This window comes from Molothrus aeneus, chromosome 5 (assembly GCF_037042795.1).
Source record: "Molothrus aeneus isolate 106 chromosome 5, BPBGC_Maene_1.0, whole genome shotgun sequence".
Taxonomy (NCBI): Eukaryota; Metazoa; Chordata; class Aves; order Passeriformes; family Icteridae; genus Molothrus; species Molothrus aeneus.
Genome location: NC_089650.1, coordinates 43751304 through 43775330, shown reverse-complemented (window position 1 = coordinate 43775330; position 24027 = coordinate 43751304). Strand labels below are relative to the sequence as shown.

The following is a 24027-nucleotide window of genomic DNA, read 5'->3' as shown; positions in this document are numbered from 1 at the left end:
CCATCTAGAGATCTTGCCTGTTTTTTTTTTTCAGGAGAATTTTGAAAACACCAGCAAAACTGGGTAGTGTGTTGCAAAAAAGGGAATGGAAGGTGTTAAGGCTGCTGCCTACATTTGTTCAGTTCACACTGTCGCCCCTGTTCTTGGCATTGATGAGTATGCATAAAAATGCTGCATCATCTCCTGCTCAGAGTCCCGCTTGCTTTGCTGACCTTTACATTTATGTAGAGTTTGTGCCTCTGTCTTATGCCAACATACTGCTGCAGAAATTCTTAAATCTGTAATATGACCCATAGTTCTTAGATAGCATTCTAAACCATTTTCTTTTTTTCCAAGTAGCAGTACTATTAGTGGGAAAATTTCAAGGCAGCACTTCAGTAAGATGGAGCCTGTTGAGATTTTCTTTCATTGATATACATTTTGTGTCTGTGTCAATATGATATGAACTTCTTATCAGAAATGATTGATGCCTCTGGCCCCATCTGTGTGGGGAGTGGAGATAAGTTGGCATGCTAATCCTCCTTTTGCTATCACCTTGAACAACCTTGTTTGTAACTATCATATTGCCCTCAAATGAGAAGAGATTCTTAAACAGCACAAAGAGAATAGGCTGTTTATCCAAGGCCAGTGAAAGCAAACTGCATTTTTTTGTGAGCTTTTGATTATATCCTTAATGATTGTGTAAACTCCAGACCATACCAAAGGATAAGATTACCTTCCTTTGTTGTACTCTCAATGTCACCTTTTAGCGACATCCACATCATCAATCTTTTTAGCCCTTTCTTATTTCAGTTTTTTTATTCATTTAATTCAGTGAAATCACTTGCCAAAAGCTAAAGTGCACATTAATTAGTCAAAATATTCACTACTTGGTGTTCTAGTTTTTAAAACAACATAACACAACTGTTTATTCAACAGTTTTTGAAAAAGCATACTGTCATTTTTCCCCTTCATTCCACAAAAATGTTAAAAAGATTTTGGTATAGTAAGAGAATGTTTAAAGACATATTTTGCAATGTCCATCAGCATCTTCAAACCTGAGAGCCGCTCATCTCAAAGAACTGTTCTTTTACCCATCACTCTGAGTAAAGTTTACTCAACTCACTATTACTGTTAGCAACAGCAAAGAAGGGCTTGGATACCTCTAGAATCAAGCTAATAATACATTTTCTCTAGCCTGAAGGTTCACTACTGACAGCCCAAGATGTCTTTCTTCTAATATATCCCTATGATCTCTCTTGTAAAGGAGCTCAAAGATTCAATATTATTTTAAGCACAGAAATGGGTTACACTTGACTTTCAGTATCTCGTTTACTTAGAATCAGTACTCCAGACATCAGCACTCTAAAGGCAGGAGACTCAAATAAATTCTTTGTTGCTTCTAAATCATGTTGAACTCTAGACCACAAAGGAGATGGAGATCATATTTGTGAAGCTGTAGGATGATTTATTTTGTGAATATTTGTGAAGCTGTAGCCTTGCAACTTCAGTGCAAGACTACAGAAGTTGATAAAAAGGTACAGTACCTTCAAGTACCTTCAAGTACCTTGACCCTCTGGCTCACAAAAAACATGTCACATGTTGTTGTGAGGGATAGTTCATTAATTATAGTTATTTGGAGCTTCTAAGTGCCAGAATGTTGCATCATGGCAGTTACTAACTTTCAGAGGTGGAAGATGGAAAAGACTGTAAAACATATCTCCATAAAGACCCAAATGACCTAGCTGGCTGTCTGGGCTGCCTGTATGTGGCACTTACACATAATCACAAAATCATGGAATGGTTGAGCTGATAGGAAAGTCCAGAAGTCATCTGGTCTAACCACTCTAGAGCTGATTTCCCAGAATCATGTCCAGATGGCTCTCGAGTATCTCCAAGAATAGAGATTTCACAGCCTCCCTGGGCAACCTGTGCCAGTGCTCAGACACCTCTGTCAGTAAAGAATTTGTTCCCTGATGCTTAATGGGAGCCTTCTATGCTTCAGTTTATGTCCATTGCCTCACTTAGAACCACTGAAATTTGCTTGACTGTCCTCTTTGCACCCTCTCTTCAGATATATTCCAATTTATTAATAAGGTCCCCTCTGAGCTTTCTCTTCTCCAAGCTAAACAGTCCCAGCTGTCAGAGCATTCTATCCAGTCCTTAATCATGTCTAAGTGGGGTATAACCAATGCTGAGTAGAGAGGAAAAGGATCACTTCCCTTATCCTGCTGGCAATACTCTGTCTAATGCATCCCAGGAATATAATTGGCCTCCTGTACTGCAAGGACACATTTCTGGTTTATGTTTGACTTGGTGTCTATCAAGATGCCCAAGTCTACAATGTGTGAGTCTGTTATTACTTTCCATCTTCTTTTCTTACTCTTGTTTCTTTATTTTATTCTGACATCAGAGATGAAAACAAATTATGTTTGGAAAATAATTGTGAGGACACTTTAAATCCAGATTGGGAAAAAATTTCAAGTGGTGCAATGTATCTCAAGTAAAAAGCTGGAGAGAGATGGTGAAAAAATTTTTATATATGAGCATACATGCATGGACATTAGTTGGTATTAAGATTTTCTGCTTTTGCATATGGTTTCTTTTTCAATATTTGATTGTTTGATATTTAAGTCTTGCGTTGACGCAGCACCACATTGCGTCTCTGAATGTCATGGAAATTCAGGGGCTCTATTTTAATAAATAACCCTGCATAAAGACAGGGGTTTGTTTCTAGCATTATCTATGAGAATTAGCATCATTCTCGGGGGGGGGAAGTGTATGTGGTATTTTGAGTAGTTTAAGAATGTGTTTTAACTGTGCCTCAGACATAATTATCTGGGACCAATACACAGAATTTCTGGGAGGTGTGAACAATGACTAAAGGCAGAGCTCAGACTGGCCTTTGTACTTTTTCAGCAATGTGAATTATTTATATTAGGAGCACAATCCAGGCACTCCCTAAAATTTTTAATCTATCATTAGGTGATAATCTACTCCACCTATTTCCCATAAAATACTATTTTTAGTGTGTTTAACCTTCACTTTGTTCATACTGTTCCTTGGAAATTATTGCTCAGATACCTCCACATTATCCATGGATGCTTTTTGTCTTGAGGTACTCTTAGATCCTGACTTTTCCATGCAGGTGTGCCTGCTAAGCAGTGCAGGGATTTAAGATAAAGGAACCAGCAGCATTTCTGAAAAAGGGAGCACCCCATGGGAACCTGAGCCATGAATTAGCTCAGGGCTACTTTTCTGTTACGGTATTTCCACAAAATATGATTGCACTCATAGTGGGTCACAGCTTAGGGTAATTCAGTGTTGTTCTTAATTTCCTGTGCCGTGTTCACAAAAATATCTAATCTTGCACAGTATTAAAACCATGCTGCAGCGAATTACACAAAATCAATGCATATGTGTATTTATATATATATGTATATATGCCTCATAGATGCAGGAGAGATGAAGCATCTTGGTTTTTCTGGCTAGCAGACGCTTAAAGGAGTCCTCCATTCTAGTTTACTCACTTACTGCTTTGTCACTTTGCTACTCCTTAGAAGCAAAAATTAAACAAAACCAGCCTAGCTTTATTTATATCCTGTGAATGCAAGAGTTAGTCCTAATTTTAGCAGGAGGGCTAAAACACCTCAAAAAAACATAAAGGTCACTTTGACAAGAGAGCAGCCACTACTCTTGTACCAATCTTGTATGCATTTGGAATAAAAATACCTCTTTATATGGCTAACTTGGTATATACATTTCTGAATGTGGTTGCTGTTTTTTTAATTATATACTCCTGTGTACTGATATATGTTTATATACACACAGCATATAAGCAGGCTTAATTATTTCATTACTAGCTCTGAGATATGTGGTAATTTTTGCACTCTTGTGGACAAGAATATATTAGTACAGCTGTAGTTTGGCTTACAGAAAGCACCTTTAAAAAGAAGCTGAAGTTCCAGAAACTTAAAAAGCTTCCCCTCAGAAAATATACATAATTTTTTCCAGTTACTCATTGTGAGCAGTAAAATTCCTATTACAGGAATATAGTCAGGTCATATAGAGGCTGTTGGGCTTTTCTTGGGAGGAATAGTGTAGTAGTAAAAGTCTTTCTGCTTGGATCCTAGATGTGGAGATATTTTGGAGTGGGAATTATCAGTGGAGATTAGAAAAGAGATTGTTTCTTGGTCCCAGTCAAACTAGAAAAGTGAAGGATGTGTCTCAATTGAATTCTGCTTCTTTGCTTGAGAATACTGTCTTTAACTGCCTGCTGAGGAGCTCCTCCAGAGGCAGGAGCACAGAAGCACTGGCCCGGTCAGTCAGTGTGCCCTGTTCAGTACATTGTCATTTGTTGTTTTACATGGCAAAACAGTTACTGTAGCTATTATACTGACCTGTAATGTAATCAGCATTCCATAATCAAACATTGCCTAAGAGACTCGAGCCTCTTAAGTATCCCACAGGTATTCGTATTCAAGCTTGCTTGTCTTTCCTAGTCTTTCCCTAAGTCTGATTTCAGGTTTTGACCTGAAATCTGTTCAGGATTTAGAAACCCTTCACAGGAACATACCAGGACCAATGAGAAATTTCAAAATCAGTGGGTTGGTATGTTACAAACATTTCTACAGGTGTTTCCTGTTTCTCCCTTGTACTTATTGATACTTTAATTTTTTAGTTTTCAGATACCATACAGTCATGGAATGGATTTGATTGGAAGGGTATCCAAAAGATCATCTAGTTCCATCCTTTCTGCCGTGGGCAGGGATACCAATATCAGTAGCAAATATATATTTTATTTCTTCCTCACAATTGACTAATTCTACTTATAGCTCAGTTTTACATATTCATTAACAGCAATAGTATAAGCAGATAGGATTCATCTAGTGGGAAGGAGATGTCTGAAAGGAATGTTTGTTGTATCCTCCTGCCAAATGTTTGGCTTTATGGTAGTTTCTGTAAGATATTTTCTACAGATTAAGATTAACCTTCATTGCTGGGTATCTTGGTTTAAGACAATTTAAGGAGGTGTCTACTCTAAAATGAGTTACCTCCCCTCAGTTTTAACCAATCCCTTTCCACCAATAAGGAAGAAGTGTGAGTTGGTATCAGTGATAAAATAACAGTTTACTAACAAGTGGAACAGCAACAGAGAAAAAAACCCCAGTAAATAATCACTAGATACAATATTGCTAAATCTCAGGAAGGGGGAATAAAGGGGGAATGAACCCAAATTGGCAGGGTACCACCCTTTCCTGAGGTGGTGGCCCCCACTGCTGACCATGTAGGGACACAAAGGGAAAATGGCACCTGAGGCTTTCCAAGATGGTGCCCACCACAGGAATGCAATGATAGTTTGGGTTACCCACAACACCAGGAGATCAAACCTGCTTTGTAAGAGGCTCTAAGAGTTTCAATAATACTTCGGGTTTGTGCTGGTTTGGCTGAAGTAGCATTCATTTTCTTTACAGTAGCTGGTATGGAGCTGTGTTCAGGATTGGTTCTGAGGACAGTGCTGGTAGCACAGGGATGTTTTAACTATTCTGAGCAGAACTTATACAAAGTTAAGTCCTTTTCTGCTCCTCACCCTGCCAGTGAGGAAGCTGGGGGTGCACAAGGAGTTGGGAAGGGTTACAACCAGGACAGCTGATCCCAGCTGACCCAGACCCAGGGATCACACTATAAGACATCATGCTCAGCATAGAAAGCTGGGGTAAGGAAAGGAGGTGGAGTAATGGCATTCATCTTCCTCACTCCACTGTCATGGAGCCCTGTTTTTCTGGGAATGGCTGGACACCTGCCTGCCCATGGGAAGTGGTGAATGAATTCCCTGCTTTGTTTGCTTGTGTGTGTGGCTTCTGCTTTATGTGTTAGACTGCCTTTACATTAACCCACAAGTTTTGCGACTTTTACCCTTCTGATTCTCTCTCCCACCCCACTGTGGGGGAGAGAGCTGGTGATTGAGCTACTGGCTGGGGTTAAACCACAGCACTTCTATGAATCATTCATTTTGTCTGACTTTTTGCAGTGCTATATAATTTGTTGTCATTAATTAGACAGTTTTGATCAATTGCCCTTTAAATGCTGGCCTTTCTTGAATTGCAAGAGAATTAACATTTTATTCAGGCTAATTCAAGTATTTTTTGAGGAATTGATGTTTCAGCAAGTGTTTCTTTGGCCTGATGGCCTAGACTGTCCTATTCAGCCTGTGTATGGGAGCTGCTGCATGTGACTTTACAACAAATTGCATTTGTGAATAAGTAAAATGAGGTGGTATATGGTAGGAATAAGCTCCTAAAAAAACCCACAAGTGTTGTCTAGCAAGAAAATGCTTCTGAGAAGGTTGGTTTTGTATTTTATGGGTAGACAGAGTCCCATTTAATTACAACTTCCATAAGCCTTCCCAGGACTGAGGGTGTGTTAGAAATCAATTGTATTTCATGATGTAGTTCAGTTCCTCTCACAAAGAGCCATTTTCAGTGAAACAAATCCACCCTCTTATCCACTGTTTAAAGATTCTTTCTCAAATACCTTCTACTTGCTATAGTTGGACTAAGGATGCTAGCTGATATAGATGTTTGATCTGAGCTTGTATAGATAGACATATTTAAATTAGACAAACCAGCCCAAGAGGAACCTGTGGTATCAATTATGCTGCTTATATGCATTAACAAATAACCCTCTTACGGCTTCTGTTGTAAAAATTGAAAACTGTCAAGAGAAATAACTGTTTTTAAATGTGATGATGAAATCACTGCAAGATGTGACCTGTCATGTGACTGGTGGAGCTTAAACAATTAGCTACATTCAGAAATAAATGCAGTGTTGGAGTAGGAGTATGTGAACCAGCCATGACATGGATGTGCCAGATTTAGGTAACTGTGAGCTATATTGCGCATCAGTGGTGTGTGTGTGTGTATATATATGTGTGTGTGTATAGTTGGTTAAAAGATCATCTCATGAGGAACATATTGCAGTCACACTGGCTACCAGCAAAAGGCATATGTTAGGATTGACACAAAATACAGGCTTGCTCCTTGTAAACCTCCAAATGGTGTTGAATACATAGGAAGCCGGGAGGTGTTGGACGAAGGGGAATTTTCCTAAATGCTGTTGTTTCCCTTCACTTTACCAACTTCTCCTGCTCCCTTCAGGCTTAATCTTTGGGGAAAGATAATGCAAATCTGCTTGTATCCATGCTGTTAGCTCAGTCATTGACTAGGATAATAATCAAGACTGTAATTCAGCTTAAAGGATCTGTAGGCCTGTGTACTGGTAATGCTGTGATGCAAAATGTTTATCCCTGGTGGCAGACTTAGATCAGTGAAGGCTTCAGCTTCTGGTATATGTTTTTTCTTTAGTTGTAAATACATGCTGATAAATTCCTAAAATCAGTTTTCTGTTTTAAAACTGTTGTCTTCCTCTGGCTCCTGGTATGTCTTGAAAAGTAATATAAAGTTACTGCTGTCTAGCTCTTTTAAGAAATGTATGATGCTATCTTTCATTTAAAATACAGGTGCAAATATCTAAAATAATATAGGTTATGTTCATAAAATCTGTAATAAAAACTAATTTCTCTAGGCTATTTTCAGTTAATAAAGAGGTAAAAGAGGATGAGAGCGGGAACTTGATTTAACTATGTAAATCTGTTTTGCTTTTCCTCCAATCCCCTTTTCTGCTTTCTTTTTTCCTTGTTAACTGTACAGCTAGCCAAGGGAAATTAGGCTTCACTGCATAAATCTATAAACATTCTTTGAATGCTTTTTTCTTCTTCTTCCCTCATGTTGTCAGCATGGCTAGGGGACAGAAAGATAAGCTTCGATGTACCATAGTAAGATTGTTTTGTGGTTTTTTGTTAGTATTTTTGCTTTGATCTTTATCTGAAATTGGCTGATATTTTTATAGTATTCATTCTTCCTTTTCTGTCCCCCTTTGCTTATTGCCTTGTATTTTACAGTTAGAAATTTGAGAATGTTTTTTTAAGTACATAACAGATGCAATACAGGACCTGACTTACTGTGAATCTGCTGGTACTGCTAAGTCGTATTGGCACACTTATCATAATTCAGTTATTCTCTGGTTAAGGATATACTTGAAGACTTTATGATCTTTCAGTAACTTAAGATATGTTGTACAACATTCCTCTGTATTTCACCACTAAATGTGAGGGTAACATTTTGTGTCTGATCTGGGTTTTATGAAACCACTGAGCTTTTAGCTGTTAATGAAGTCAATTCAGATTCAAGTTCCTACTGAACATCCATTGACAGTGTTCTGGAATGTAATGAACTTGAGCTGGTGAATTATATGACAGAATTCTCTTATTGTTCCTCATTGTTTGCTTTGGAAATCACTGTAACCTATTTTCAAGTAGAGAGCATTTATAAAGATGTCTGAAAGTGGAGCTGTACTGAGAATTATGACTATTTGATGTCATAGTTTTGCCTCAAGAATATGCCATGTGGTATAAATCTGCCCAGATTTTTTATTTTTGATAGTGTGTTTATCAATCATAGAGCAAGCAATCTGTCTAGACTGGTACCATGTGACTCTTAATATTTTCCTGCTAATACTAAGGAAATAGGGGTCACATATGAAAATAGAACAGTTTTCAGCCATGTTCCTTTAAAATGCATCTGTTAAGCATGCAGATTTGGAACATGTTGTTACTCTGCTAATGCATGAGAAGTTACAGTGCAAAAATCCCTTGTTGACCTTCTTAAATTAATCTCTCTAGCATTAGTTATTTCCTTATTTTCAGTGGAAAGACAGCTGAGTTTAAATGTGTATGGCATGTTTAAGTGGCGAGATTGGTGCTTATTAAAAGTTTGTTGTGCTCTAAATTAAAATCAAGTTGTCTTAATACAAAGAAGAGTTATTTCTGTGTTGTGGTACTGCTGTGTATATTTGCTGTATCTATGTATATATGGCTGAGCAAACTGCTGTTCAGTAGCATACTAGCTCTAGGTTTAACTCTCCGAGATTTTTACTGCTGTTTGAAGCCAAGCTTTCAGGTCTTGGTAAGTCTGTCTTTATTTTGTTTTATGAAGGCTGTTTACTTTCCTTAGCACTTTTTCCAACCTGCTGGTCTCTACAGAAATCCTTTGAAATGGTACATAAATGCCCATGCTCTATGTACATAGATATTACAGTGCCATTTTGGTCTTGTAATCTCACAAGTCTAACTGCTTTCATTTGCTCCCTGGAAATGTTCAAAGATAACCATTTTAACCTGAGGTGTAACTGGTTCTGGCATATGTTTCTAGTGGAAAAAAAAGCTATCATAAAGCACCAAGCAAGGATTAAGATTTTTTGTTGTTGTTGTTTTTGGTTTGCTTTTTTCATTGCTTCACTCTGCTTCAGTGAAAGCAAATTTCAAATGCAAATGAGGAAAGTAGATCTGCATAGCCATTACATATCTGTTGCAATCAGTATATTTCTTTGTGGCATGACAGAAGTCTTTGGCTTTTAGTTGTGTTGTGAATCATAATCTCATGATCTATGAGTATAAGCAGAGTTTGAAAATTTTGTGTTGTAGTGGATAGTGAATAGGAAGCCTTCAAAAGATATGCCTTTGTTTGTGTGGACTATAAATTAAATACATTTAATTGGGAGCATATTCTGTATTTTCCAGTTAACAGGTAAACTATGAAATAGCTTATGAATGGTATTTCTCTTTGAACCAACATATCTAGCATTTGTTTTAAAGACACAAACATAGTGAGATGTGATGTGTATACATGTACGTATTATTTTCAAGTGTTATATAGACTGAAGATAAGGTGGTGAAATTCAGAATCACCTTTACTGGCCAAATTTTTATTGACATATACCAAGTACACAGAAGCTCTGTTACTTCTGGAACAGACTTTTTCATTTGTATCCAGTTTGGGGTGGTGCCACACATAATGCGGTCCTAAAACTTTAGCTGCTTTGACAACATAATTAATAACTCTTGTTCCATGTACAGTAATTTTGTGTGAGACCTACAAACAAAGCTCTACACTTTTTTTACTGTATTTTCCAATATTGCAAATTAGCTCGATTCTAAATGAAAAGGCATAATTATTTTGAAACCAGTTGGAAATCAACAGCAAAATACCAGCTTGTTTCTCTGTAAAAATACACTTACATAAAGAGTTTTTAAAACTCAATTTTTTTGTTCTCAAGGAGACCTAAGCTGCAGAAGTTTGCTCTATCATAAAAAGTGAATGAGACAAATAGCATTTTGTTGACGAAATAACATTTTCATATACTTTGGTATGTGAGCTCCACTCTACTGTTACTTTGGTTCTGCCTTTTATGGTGTTTGATAAAAAAGCTGTACTGCTGGATTGCATAAAAGTTTTCAAAGAATCTGATTAAGAAAGTCTTAAATATTTAGTTGTTCTGCCTGGATAGCTGGCACATAAAAGCACAGAGCGTCCTCCAGAACTAGCTCTCAAGAAGTGTGCTCTAGAGTGTTACAGCATCTTGGGCTGTATCAACAAGAACACAGCCAGTTGCTCATGGGAAATGATCGTCCCCTGCTCAGCATTGGTCAGACCATGCCAGTTCTGGGTCCTTCAAGACCAATATTAATGAGCTGAAGTGAATTCAGCAGAAGGCCTCACGGTGTTTGTGGGCAGGAGCTCCTGCACTGGGAGGTCAGGTTGAGGCAGTGGAGCTTGTTCAGACTGGAGAAGAAGCAGTTTTGAGGGGAGCTCAATCACATAATAATCACAGATGCATAGAATGTTTTGGGTCACAAAGGACCTTTAAAGGTCATCTAATTCGGCCCCTCTGCAACGGGCTGAGACATCGTCACAGGATCATTAAGGTTGGAAAGATCCTCCAAGATCATTGAGCCTTGGAGTCTTGCTGGTCAGAACCCTGTCCAACCTGACTGAGTATTTCCATGGTGGGCCATCTATTACCAGTGTTTTACCACTGCCATTGTAAAAAATTCTTTCTTATTTCTAGTCTGAATCAATCCTCTTTTAGTTTATAGTCCTTATCCCTTGTCCTATGGCAACAGTCCCCAGTAAAAAGTTTGTCCCCATTTACCTACAAGAAGATCAATAACATCAGTGGTGGGACAGTGAGAGACAAGGGATACAGACTGAAGCAAGGTGTGCATCTGGATGTAAAGAAAAAGTTGAGGACAGTCAGACACTGGAATGGGTTTTTCAGAGAGCCTTTGTGGTTTCCCTAGCTGAAGGTTTTCATGGCCCAACTGGCTAAAGCTCTGAGCAAGCTAATCTGACCTGATAGCTGACCCCATGCTGAGCAGGAGTTTGGACCTAGAGGCCCTTTGAGGTCCCTTTTAATGTGAATGACTGATTCTGTGGGTGATCAATGCAGATTTTCTACAAGGCAAATGCTGGTGCAATAAAGATTTAATTAGTCTATTGAGATGGATCTTATCCAGCATATTCCTAGTGATTTTCCAGCTGCATTTTGAAAAACTATGCTTGATATAGAGCAGTGGTAAACCATGTTTAGCTTCTGGAATAAGGAGATGATGTGGATGCAGCTGAGAAAAAAATTAGGTGTACTTAGGAAAGTTTATTTCTGATTGAGCATTACAGGACATCCAGACACAGACTCATGTGTCTGGCCAGCTGGGGCTGGGGGTGAGAGAGTGAAGGGAAATGTCTGTAACACTTACTTCCCTTTTCCATCTTTCACTACAGAAATATGATTGTTACATTTCTTGTGAGGCTGTGTCTTAGAGAAAATTATCCAAAGCGTGGAAAGGTTGCTTTTTCATAATATTGCCTTGCAAAAATTGCCAGGTTTGCATAGAGTTTATCCATAAATACTACTATCTAATGGAAATATTTAAAAAAAAAATTTCTCTTCCAGTGTGCTCTTATGCCCTCTTCTATTTGTAAATAAGAATTCTCTGCATCTCCCTACTAGCAGTATTAATACTTGTATCAGCTGTAGCATTTAACAACCCACAGCAGATTGCAAAACAGGATTTAAAAAATGAAATTTGCCCTGCTGGAACTTTTAAGACTCTTAAAAAACTGCTAAAATCAGTGTACTGTAGTAAGAGGTTTTAATAGAGTTGTGTAAGTAAAATGTCTCCTACAATCATCATCCTACATATGAAAAAGAATATTGGTTGAATACAAACATGGTGATGTTGACATTTGTTTAGCAAGAATCAATACCAACTTACTACACATCTAATTTTAGTTCTAGGATAAATGGATTTTATTGCTTGTGTTTCTCTGTGTACTAGGATGTACAGTATCATTCTTCCAAATGACAATCAGACTTGTATTTTGTATTGAGTTTTTAGTAATTTTCTTAGGTGATTAAGTTAATCACCACCCTTCACTAGCATCTCCCTTTTTTTTTTCATTCATACATCTGAGACTTTTCAGAAAGAAATTATTTCATTTGTTTTTATCTTGAGAAAGGTTGCATCTGGAAATAAGATCAAAATGAGATCTACTTTTGCTGTACTGTTGTTCAACATATCTGTCATATTTGTTTTCTTACAGTGAAAGATTTTTTTTAAGGCTGAATAGAAATGGTTTGCCAAAATGTCCAGAAAAGCCTGAAAGACACTGTTCTCTCTTTGTGGTGAGTTCTTCCTAATCTCAATTTTTTTTTTTTTTGTGCTGGATGTTTAGAATAGAAGTTGGATTAAACTGTTATTGTGTGGTTGACTCAGAGCTGCTCCCTAAGCTTGTACATTGCTATGAACACCAAACCAAAAGGGGTTTGAGGGGCTGAAGGGTATGGGTGAACCCCCAATTTGGATGTTTTATGGCAGTATGTGGACACTCATTGAACTTCCATGTAGGCATATGAACCAGTCATTCTCTCTGCAACAAAGACCAGCTATGTTTCCTCCTTGTACTTTTTACACCCAAGCAATTGTTTATGCAGCACTCTCTGCACTTCCAGAATATTTGGAATTGCACAGATGTAAATCACTACTGTTCAAGGCACACAGCAAGTCTGTGTGCCCTCCCACTGATTTTGCAAATCAGCAAATTCTAACCAGGATATTTTAGGACACTCATTTTAAATGCATGGCTGCCAATTTAAAGTGTTGAAGTGATTTGTTAATGTTGTATAAATGAACTCACTGGCAGTGAAAGCAGTGTGTACAGGTCTCTTTAAATGTTGCATTTTAATCAGGAGTCATAAATAATGAGGTTCTGATCTTGTGCAGGATTTGGGTAGCAGTGAACTCAGGAAGGACATCTATATCACTGTGCACATTATCCGAATAGGTAGGTATAATGTTTTATTTGTTAGACATTTGGTAGTAGATAAAAGAAAACTGCTTGGGGCTAGGTTTTGGATTTGCTATAATAGCTAGATTTTTGAATAAACTTTTGGAAAAGAAGCTGCCTGTTTTTTGTTGGAAAAAATGCTTGGATTTCTCAGCATTGTTTTATGTTATTTAGCAGGTATCCTGCTAACTGAGTCTAGATGCAGTGTACTTTGTCACGATCACAAAACAAAATGAAAGTGTCAAAGATGAACTGTGTTAAGATGATGGAGTTGTCATTGGGGAGTCCATTCTTATTCTGAAGTGTAATTTCAAGCATCCTTTGAACATAGAAAAGCTTGTCTGGACATTTAGTGTACCTCATTTGTATCGGAGGTCTGATGTATATCTGATATTGTTCAGATGAATTTTGTCTTCTCCCTGGCTCCTTGAAAAAGGAGGAGAGGGGAAAAATGGACAATATTTCATAAAAATTTTAATCTCTAATGCTATAGACAGATATCAAGTCCTCTAGAGAAAAAGTGGAGGAGAAGAAAAGTGTATGTTTGTGTACTTATTTTAAGAAGTCCTCTGGGCTCTACTGATGTGAAACAATAATCTTTGGGTCTGCTTCTGATCTCTTAGATATATTGTTTTCCTTGTAGACTGCCTCTAGTTGCATCAGTGCAGTACTAAATATAACTTTTCTTCCTATTTTTGAAAGGCATTTTGGTTTGAAGTGTAGTCACTGCAACTTATGCTGAGTTCAGAATTGTTACTTACTGAATTGTCTCTTTATTTTTCAGCTGTGAGAAATAATTTTCCATGCATTTTTATGCTAATTGGATATTTCATCAAAATACAGTGTTTTGGTTTTTTGGCAAGATTTTAGAAAAGATATGGTAAATTCTGATGTAAGCACAGTTAGAAGAATAAATGTTTTAAAAATATTAAAGAGTAGGATTTTTCCAGTTGTATAAGTTTCAAATATATTCACAGTCAAGTTCATATGTGAACCACTGAAATATTAAAAAGTTAAAACAACATTTATCTGCTTTGTGGTGTGAAAATGAACAATTACTCTTCAAGCTGCTGTGATGCATAGGGATGTTTGGAGGAGACATTGTCCTGCAGCAACTGCAGCCATAGGTTTTTTTTGACAAAAATTAAGACTTGGTGGGAAAGATACATAACTGCTAGTGCACATTTGAATAAACTTGATAGAAAGAGGACAGTTTCAAATGCTGGGAACACAGCAGGAAGATTGATAAATTATATTTACATTAAATAGAAAAGGCTAGAAAAAATATTTTGTTTTGAATCTCTTTTCCCTGACTGCCTTCTTTCTTTCCTTACTATAAATTGTTCTTCTGCCCTTTGCCATCTTTTCTCCCTGTGTTTCATCTTTTTTTATTTTTCTGCAACTGGTCCATTATCCCCATGCTTTCCAGTTGCCTATAAGAAAATAGCATTTGATTACCAAATTGTAATGGTTCAGTCACACCTCTCACATAAATGATAGGTAGCAACAACCACAGTAAAATAATTCTTACCAGACAGGGAATGCTGAACACTCTGTCATGTTTGAGCTCTAAATTTAATTTGATAGTGTCACGAGGATTATATGACTGGGTGTTAAAAAGTGGTGTTTGCTGAGTGAGGGTCATGAGAGGATGAGCAGAACCTCTGGTCTGAGACCTTTCAAGATCACCACATGCTTAGTGGACTTGCTGTACCATTTGCTATCAGAATGTAGCGCGAAGATGGACCAGGTATGTTCCCAATGGGAGTACACTTGGCGTTGTCTGAACTGGATTGCTTGCTGCCTCCTTTCTGTGGTTTGGAGAGACACAGAGAGTTCCCTGGATGATGCATCAAATATGTGTTTTGTTTGGCAGGACGAATGGGAGCTGGAGAAAAGAAAAATGCCTGCAATGTCCAATATAGGCGGCCCTTTGGCTGTGCAGTCCTCAGTATTGCAGATCTGCTGGCAGGAGATTCAAAGGATGACCTCGTCTTAAAAGTCTACATGTAAAGAGATGTTTTTTTCTTAATTTTTGAAACTATCTTAGAGTCATTTGCATCAGAATCAGTGGTGTTAAATGCATGTGACTAAACAGCTCTATCTCCTTTCTTTTCCAAAAATACACAGTAGCTGGGTTTTTGGGCTCTTTTTATCGCAGTGTGGAAATTTTGGCTAGTTCTATAGGTGTGTTTATCAAGTGAGATAATAGTAAAGGTAATGGTGACATCCTTTGAGGTATTTGTGTCTATATCAGCATTTTTCACATTATTCTGGAGCTCTCTTATTATGCCAACATAAAGTGCTTTTTGGACTTAAGTAAGTGCCTTGTGCTGCCAAGGCATCTAGTGGAAGTACTTTGTAGCTACAGAAAAAAAAAGCCATCAGATAATCTTTTTGTGAAATAAAGCAACTTTATAATGGGAATAACAAAAATATAGAAGGCAAGTTAGTGCTGGAGAATGAAAAATTAAAAGTAGGTTTAAAATTGAGTGCTTGATTAGATAGTGGATTTTGGCTGATAGCAATTGGCAGAAAGTTCAATTTTCTAGTAGCAACTCAATCAATGCATGCAATTTCCTGCTCATCTTGGACATTATAGTAAGAACTGTTTTGTGGAGTGGTCTGGGACATGTATTCTCATGTGCATGATAAAGTTCTGCCCTTCCCAGAGGGAGAACTCAAATCTTGAGGGCATGGGTGCCTTTCCTCTGTCTCCATCTGTGGTGAATTAGAACTGCTGGAATCAGTGCTGGAGAAAAGCAGCTTAGTGCAACCCTGGGCAGGTGGACTGGCTCTTATTTAAACTCCCAGAACATTATAGTCAGATAAATGTTCATTCTTGGTTAACAAATTGTTAGTTTTGTCTACCTAATATATTTTGGGTTTTTCAAAAAAATTGCCTGTTTGTTTTAAGATAGCAAAAACAATGGAGGAAGAATTATCACTAGAAATCAATTCATTAGAGTCAGGTTTTCATCACAGTCAGGTTTTCCTTATGGAAAACCAGCTATTTTCTAAATGTATACTGAAATGTAATTTGCTCTTTCATTCACTACCTCCTGAAGATAACAACCTTTTAAAGTAACTTTGTATTGTATAGCACAGATTTTTCTGTTTACTAAGACCATCTCTGAGTCCTGTGTCTTCTTTGGAGTGTCACAAGATAGATTTCTGTGTGGGTTAGCCCTGAAGGATAGATCTATACAGAAATGAACTTGGTCATGGCTGAGTTCCTCAGCATAGTTGCTCCTGTCTTTCTCCTATCCTTTGCTACACGAAGCAGGTATTTCATGGTGCCTCTCTCAAATGGCAAGGGCACTGTTTCCATTGAGACAGGCAGTTTCATGGGGCTTTGTCGGCTCTTATTGTGTTATTTGTTTCATGAGCTAAAGAGGATGTATTTAGGGATATGTTGTGAAGTTGGTCTGATGAACTTGTGTTCCCATTTCAGAATCTGAAAAGTTATAATTTTTCTAGGTGCAACACAGAGAGTGACTGGTATCAGATCCATGAAAATATCATTAAAAAGCTGAATGCACGTTACAACTTGACAGGCTCCAATGCAGGTGAGTCATTTGCTGCCTTTCTTTTTTGCATTCTTAGGGGTTTCTTAGTTTGCCAATTAAATAGCTCTATTGTAGAAAGACTAACATCGATGAAAGAAACATTTTTGCACATAGAAAAAAATAGTCAGATGAAAACGTACAATACTGCTGTTCATGTGCACATTTAAAAATAAAAAATCACTTATTTTTTTTCAAGGAGCTATATAGTATAAACTTTTATTCTGTGCTGAGGAGCTACAGTTTGCTGGAATTCTGTTCAGTTCTGGAGCTGATCAAATTATTGATCCCTATTGCTTGATATTTCTGCTTCTCATTTTCACCAGGAATCTAAAATTTGCCATGGACATTACTGTTGTCTTTTAAGAATGGCATTCCCTGGTTTAGTACTCACACTAAAAAGAAAACCACAAGCTACTCTCCTGCCCCCTCTGGTGGAATATGCAAAAGGCAGAGATCCTGAGGCGGCATAAAAACAATTCACTGGAAAGAGCAATGAGATAAGAGAAAGAAACAGAAACAGCAGCAATATTAGTAACAAAAATGTACAAAAGAGGGCGATTCACATGCAAATGCTCACCGAGGGCCTGGGCAACAATCAGCAATGGTGGATGAGTTTTCCCTCCCTCCAGGCTCTCTCTGGACCTGAAGCCCACCTCTCCTTCCTGGAAGCCAGAGTTCCTTACTTCCACACCATCCATGATGTAGCTGCTCTAGAACAGCAACCTAGACACCCCACATGGCTCCAGACCTCACCCCTCATGGCCAAAACCAGAACAATTATATATTGCACTTCAGAAAAAAAAGAAAGTGCAATCTGCATTCCTGCTGGTAGCTTTGCATTCCACCTGAGCAAGATGCAGAGTCACAATTTCAGAATTTACCAATAGTCCTCATGGTCAGCTGTATGTTACTGGAACTGTCTGAGATAAATTTGGGTGTGAGACTTAAGGAATGGGACACAACTGACCTTTGTTATTATGAGATGGTAGTTTGACTCACAGGAGATGTTGAATTTGCATTTTTTTGTTTTCATTTTTTAATATCAACTTGCTAACTTTGTCAGAATTCTGTCATTTAAAGGGGACATCAAACTTGAAATGAAACCTGAAATCAACTTACTAACTTTGTCAGAATTCTGTCATTTAAAGGGGACATCAAACTTGAAATGAAACCTGAAATCAACTTGCTAACTTTGTCAAAATTCTGTCATTTAAAGGGGACATCAAACTTGAAATGAAACCTGAAATGGAGGCTTATGAGTCTGTTGTCCCTGTATTCAAATGTTGGTTTTCCCTGTGAAATGTCAATTAGTTGAAATATGACCATAGAAAAATCTCATTTTCAGGGTTCCAGTATATTGTATTTGTAATGCCTTTCATGTAGCAGACTTCATGCTTCTTTAACTATATTGTACATTGCAGGCTTCCTTAACTTGACTTCAAGCACAATGTTTATCTTGAAAATGTATGTCTAACCATCTTTAGAGGATAACCAAGAAGCACATAAAAGCTCATTTATCAAGACTGAAGTTAAATATTTAGCCATTTCTAATTTGATTATTTTCTCATATAGAATCTAGCCAAATATATGCACATATTTAAGGTTTAGAATATCATGGATCTTATTTAGACAATAAGTATAAAAATCATGTATTGAAAATAGAAGGATACATTACTAAGTTTAATCTTTGGCTTCTTAAATGTGTGTTAATCACATTCATCAAGAAAAACTTATTCTTCATCGTTCTGACTGTCGATATAATGTGTGCTTACTCTGTGATACATTGCTAATTCTATTCTTTTCTCATGAAATCAAGTTCACAGTTAAATATGCAGTTCTTAGGAGACATTGGATAAACTTGAATACTCTTAATTATGTGAATATTCAACATGAAAGACGTGGCACATGAATTTTTTTACATGTTGCAGGAGGCTGGAAACTAAAGGTAGCAAATGGAATATTAGCTGCATTTTGAAAAGGATTGTCAGGGTTAGGGAGGCAAAGAGGGAAGAGCAACTCAGAATTCCAGCTGTGGATATGAAGGTTGGAGAGAGGAAGTGAGCAGTAATGCCACTTCAAGCACTGAGCAAGCGAAAGATAAACTATGGAAGGTTATTTGTCGCACACACATGAAATTCATTCTCCTGTGACTCCTTAGCAGCCTGAAAAAGCACTTGCAAGGTTTTAGCAATATGTTCAGATACTTCTGCTGACACCTCATGGAAAATATTGTTGTTACACTACTTTTTATTTTTCATTTGCTGTTGTGTTCTGTGGCTGTTTCTGAAGCCTCATTAGCTTTGGCTGCCACCTTGTTGTTGTCAAAAAAGGATAACACCTTGCATTACAGTAGAGAGATGTCTTTTCTCTCCCTCAGGAACTGTTGTAGGTATGAGCCAGATGTAGTGAAAATTTGTGTTATTTTGGTTTATATTACACTTGCCCTTTTCAAATCACCTTGAATGCTTAGAAAAGACTTAGAAAGGAAGCATGGTAAAAAGAACAGCAAAGATGCTTCAGACTATTGTCTGTTCTCTAAGCTTGTTCCCTCTTCATATTCCTGTACAGTTCCTTTCAAGTCAGGAGAATTTACATGCTTTAGTTCCCACAAATTGTTGTGTCCCCATGCTAAAATAGTTTATCAGACAGTTCATAATATTCTTCAGGGAAAAAAAATCTTCAATTTTTTGTGGGGATCCAAAAAGGAACTCAAAATGTACTTTGAGTGTCTTGCATGTAAAATGCATAGTGACATACTATAGCATTTGTATATGCCACTCAATCCCCCACTGCCAAAAACTTACCTTTTCTGCTTCAACTCATGACAGTTTTTAAGTACAGAATCCTCTTGCATCTTATTCTCAGCTTGTGTCTAAAAAGAATCAAATAAAGGCAAATGCCTGTCATTTGTTTACAAAGCCCAAAAAGGAGCAGGACACAGATGTTCGTCCCCTTTCCTCTTCTCAGTGGTGCAGGAATGGAAGGAAGGATGCACTCTCATGGATAATTTAGTATCCTTTGCTGAAGTGGGAACTGGAATGTGTTTTCTGCAAGAATTTCCAATCTAACAGAGTGGAGTAGCAGGTAGTGGATGCAATTCCCATTCACCTCTGGTCTTTGCAGCTGGTGTAAGGTGTCGTGTTACTGGAAAACACCTGGTTGCCTGGTGTAAGAGATCAATTGAATATTGCAAAGGCCAAATTGTACAACCTTTGCTGCATTTAGTAGCTTTGTTATTTCTTACATAGAGTTTCTGGTATTTGTGGAATGTCATTATTACACAAACCAGATTTCAATAATATCTGGAGCAGAGCTGGCTGTAAAATCTATTTTTTGTCAAATATTTTTTCTTAGAATTAGAAGCTGGTTACTTTGTTTTAAATGTTAAATACAAAAAGCAGTGGAAAACCTAATATTCCTGCATAGACATCACACTTAATTGCATCAGTTTTATGAGGAAAATAGCTCATTTCTTTTTTTGTATCTGTAGAATCAGAGATCTGATTTGGAAAGGATTTTCAGTCAGTCTTGCATGTCCCAGATGAGCATGCTAATTGCTTGGCTTCTCCAACTTCCCTGCAGCAACTATTCAACTTTGTATATGATCTGAAAATATTCATGATACCATGGGAAAAGTGGAAGTGGCTCTAAAGCCTTCTGAGTAGCACATAATTTTCTTAAGTGTGATCTCTATTCATGTTCTCTTACCAATCTCTCAGAGGAGAGATTTAAACCTGGATCTCATGATACATATGAATGTTCTCCCCAGTGAGTTACCTGATAATCATATTTAAATGTCCATGCAAGGCACTATGAATTAATTTTTCTTCACATTCCTATGAAAAAAAAGACTGACTTACTTTTAAGGGGATGCAAGACATTCTGTTTTACTCTGCTTTTCCCTTTAGGCTCTTAATAGTCTCAAATGTAAGCTTTTCTGTAAATGCTGGTTAGGATTTCCTTATAACAAGTCTTGAAAAGTTGCATGTGCCTCATGCAGTAATTCTTGGAAGCTGAGGAAGGGATACATGTGCTTTTCAGTTGTGACAGCAAAGGAGGTAAAAATCCTTTCATGTCCTATAGAGATTAAATTACTGATGTAAGAAATTATAAACACCTCTGGCTGCTCTGTAGCTTTGAACTCGTGTGGAGTCTGTGAAAATAACTAATGTAGTGGGAAAGTTTCCCTGTGCCATTATCTTGGAGTGTTCTAGATGAACTAGACAAGAGTGTTGTAACCTCATTGCATTTATACTGAGGGCAGTGTGGTTTATTCTGTGGTACCAATGCCAAACTTACTTTGCAACTCCACTGGGAACACTGTTAATTATACATTAATTGATGTGAGTGCTTGAAACTAGAATTCCTTGGTTGAAGTATGGAGAACTTGAAGCCCATGTGTTGACAGGTGTTTGCTAACACTACCACCATGAGGAAGGACAATCTGTCATCTTAAGGAGGAAAGTTATTCATCAGATCATACAGTAAGCTAGGCTGGAAGGGTCCTCAGGAAGTTATGTGGTCCAACACCAGCAGAAAGAGGAACCCACCTCAAAGTGAGATGGAATTTTTTTGAAGTTCAGTGAGGATGCTCATTCAAAGACAAATATTTTTAACTTTAATTCAACCAACCTAAAGTAAGTTTCAGAGACCATCCTTCAGTTTAGGGAACTATTTTACCTCATATGTGGGACTTGTTTCCCACAATATACCTGCCACTAAGTCTCAGTCTGTCTCAGTGGTCATATAATGCTTGGTCAGAAAAGACATGAGGTAGACCAGCCCACTGCATGAACTCATCTGACAAGATGTAAGTTCTGGGGCAGGTATGACAATGGAGACAGCTGGTTAGAAACAGTGATATGTGCTTTGGAGTTTCCTCATGCCTGTTCACCTGCATTCAGCAGCCCCTTGGCACTCTGATGATAGAATTTCTCCATGGTTACTGTCAAACACTGAGAAATTTAAAGGAACAAATACTTTGTCTGTTTCATTTCCTCTTTCACAAAAAGTAAGCTTTGGCTTACAAATTCCTTGGTTTGGAGCAGGAAGCCTGTTAGAGTCATTATTTACCTTGCAGGGGAGAAAATGCCAAGGCCCCTTAATCAGGGAGCATAATTTTTTCCCACTTGTGAAATGAAGAGCTACAGGAGATCAAATGCAGCAGGGAATTGTTAGCTCAGTGTAAGTCTACAATAAATAAATAAAAAATAAATACAATGCATATAAAATTATATATATTTTATATATATATAGTTTAAATGTATATATAATTAAAATACATATAGAATATAATGAATAAATTTTAAAAAAGGAGTAGAGCTATGGTAACTTGAAGTATTTTCTAGATACCAGAAGTAATCTGTGTTTATGTGACACTACCCCAGCAGCTCACAGCGTTACCACACTCAGAGTTGTTGCAAGGAGAGCTTTGTCCTCTGAACCAGCACAAGAACTCTCAGATGGGAGACTAAATGTGCATTCCCTGCTAGGAACAGCTATGAGTTTTAGCTAAAAAGAAGGCATAGGCTTACAGTGGAGAATTGTCTGGAGCAATGACTGGGGAGCAATGAGGAGGAATGATAGGAGGAGAATGATAACATGAACTTCACTGAGATGGTAAAATAGAATGAAGTACATAACTTTCAGGCAACTCCTGGGCATATAATTAATCAGAGAAAAGATTTCTGATGTTTCTGTTTTATCAACAAGGTTCTCAGGTGCCAGCATTGCTTTGAAATGTATTTTTTATCTTCACATCGCTAACATTTAAACAGCAAATGCATTTGCTTAGTTACTCTAGTTCTAGGACAATTTATAAATCTGTCATTTTTAATCTTTGTTTTGTGACAAGGAGATTGTATATTCCAGTTTGATGTCTTTAAGACTTAGTTGTCACTGATGGCTGCTGTTTGAAATACATTTAAAATAAGAATACTGCTGCTATGTGCTTCACTAAGTATACAATGAATTAAGGCATTCTTTTTTGTTCTCAAAAAATGCTAAAGCCAAAAGATTACTCATATAAAGAATTTTGCACATAAAGTGTTGTTCCCAGATCGTTTGCCCCTGAAGAGATAAGGGTGTAATAGAGTTAAATTAATGTTGTTTTCAGAGAAGAATGAAAAAAGTGCCATTGTGATACTGCCAGGGAGATCTATTCAGTAGAAACTATGATTTGTTGTTCAAGTTAGTACTGCAATAATAGAATCATAGAATTGTTGAGGCTGAGAAAGGCCTTTAAGATCATGGAGTCCAACCATTAACCCAGGGCTGCCAAGTGGGTCTTCTAAGTATCTCCAAGGATAGTGAGCCAAGCACTTCTCTGGGCAGCCTTTTCCAATGCAACTTGTAACTTGAGAGTGGAGATGGACCCTCACCTGACTGCAGCTCCTTTGTGGCAGCTGTGGAGAGGGATAAGGTCTCCCCTCAGCTTCCTTTCCTCCTGATTAAACAACCCCAGCTCCCCCAGCTGCTTCTCATAAAAACTGTGCTCCAAAACCTTTCACCAACCCTGCTGCCCTTCTCTGGACATGCTTCAGCACCTCAGTTTCCTTCCTTTGTGAAGACCTGTGGTGAAGACCTCAAAACTGAACACAGGATTTGGGGTGAGGACAGGGGAACAAACACTGTCCTGGTCCTGCTGGACACACTGTTGCTGCATGTGATTCAAATGGCTCTCAATTTAAACCCAGAAATCCCTAGCTAAGGCTGCATAATAACAATAGCTGGTTCATATTTCTATCTTGGAGCTGCATTATGTTTTTATAAACCTTTTCCAAAAATTTGTTCTACTTGTTGGATAGTGTTGACTTCCTTCATTTAATCTACTAAAAGAATACAAAGTCTTAACACTATTTCAAATAATTATTATAGCACATACACAAGATTTTAACTTCTTCAAAGAATATATTTTTAAGTTCTTTACAATTGTTACCTAGGTTCTTATGTTGGTGGGGGTTTGATTTTAACATTTTGTTCAGGTACCTATTAAACATCTATTTCCTTTGAAATAAGACTTATAACTGGAATGCAAATAGCTAATTTCTAATACAATTCTGTTTGCATGAAGAACTACACTTCATGAAGGAGAAAATAGCAGGTGTTTCCTTGCAACCTTTTATTTGCACTAGAAGCGATCTATACCACTTGTAAGTGCAGAATTGTGTATTTTGCACACTCCATAATATTCTAGCTAACCATCTAGTTTGTAAAAATGTAATTTAAAAAAGCTT

General features: G+C 37.5%; 1 protein-coding gene across 1 annotated transcript in view; it reads left to right on the top strand.

Moving 5' to 3' along the window:
* Positions 1 to 24027, top strand: part of DOCK4 (dedicator of cytokinesis 4) — a 223712-nt gene that overhangs the window by 99714 nt on the left and 99971 nt on the right. Inside the window, exons 9-12 of the mRNA XM_066550492.1 lie at positions 12480 to 12561; positions 13160 to 13220; positions 15100 to 15232; positions 16704 to 16792. Of these exons, the coding sequence (XP_066406589.1) occupies positions 12480 to 12561; positions 13160 to 13220; positions 15100 to 15232; positions 16704 to 16792 (365 nt within the window). The remainder of the gene's footprint in view (positions 1 to 12479; positions 12562 to 13159; positions 13221 to 15099; positions 15233 to 16703; positions 16793 to 24027) is intronic.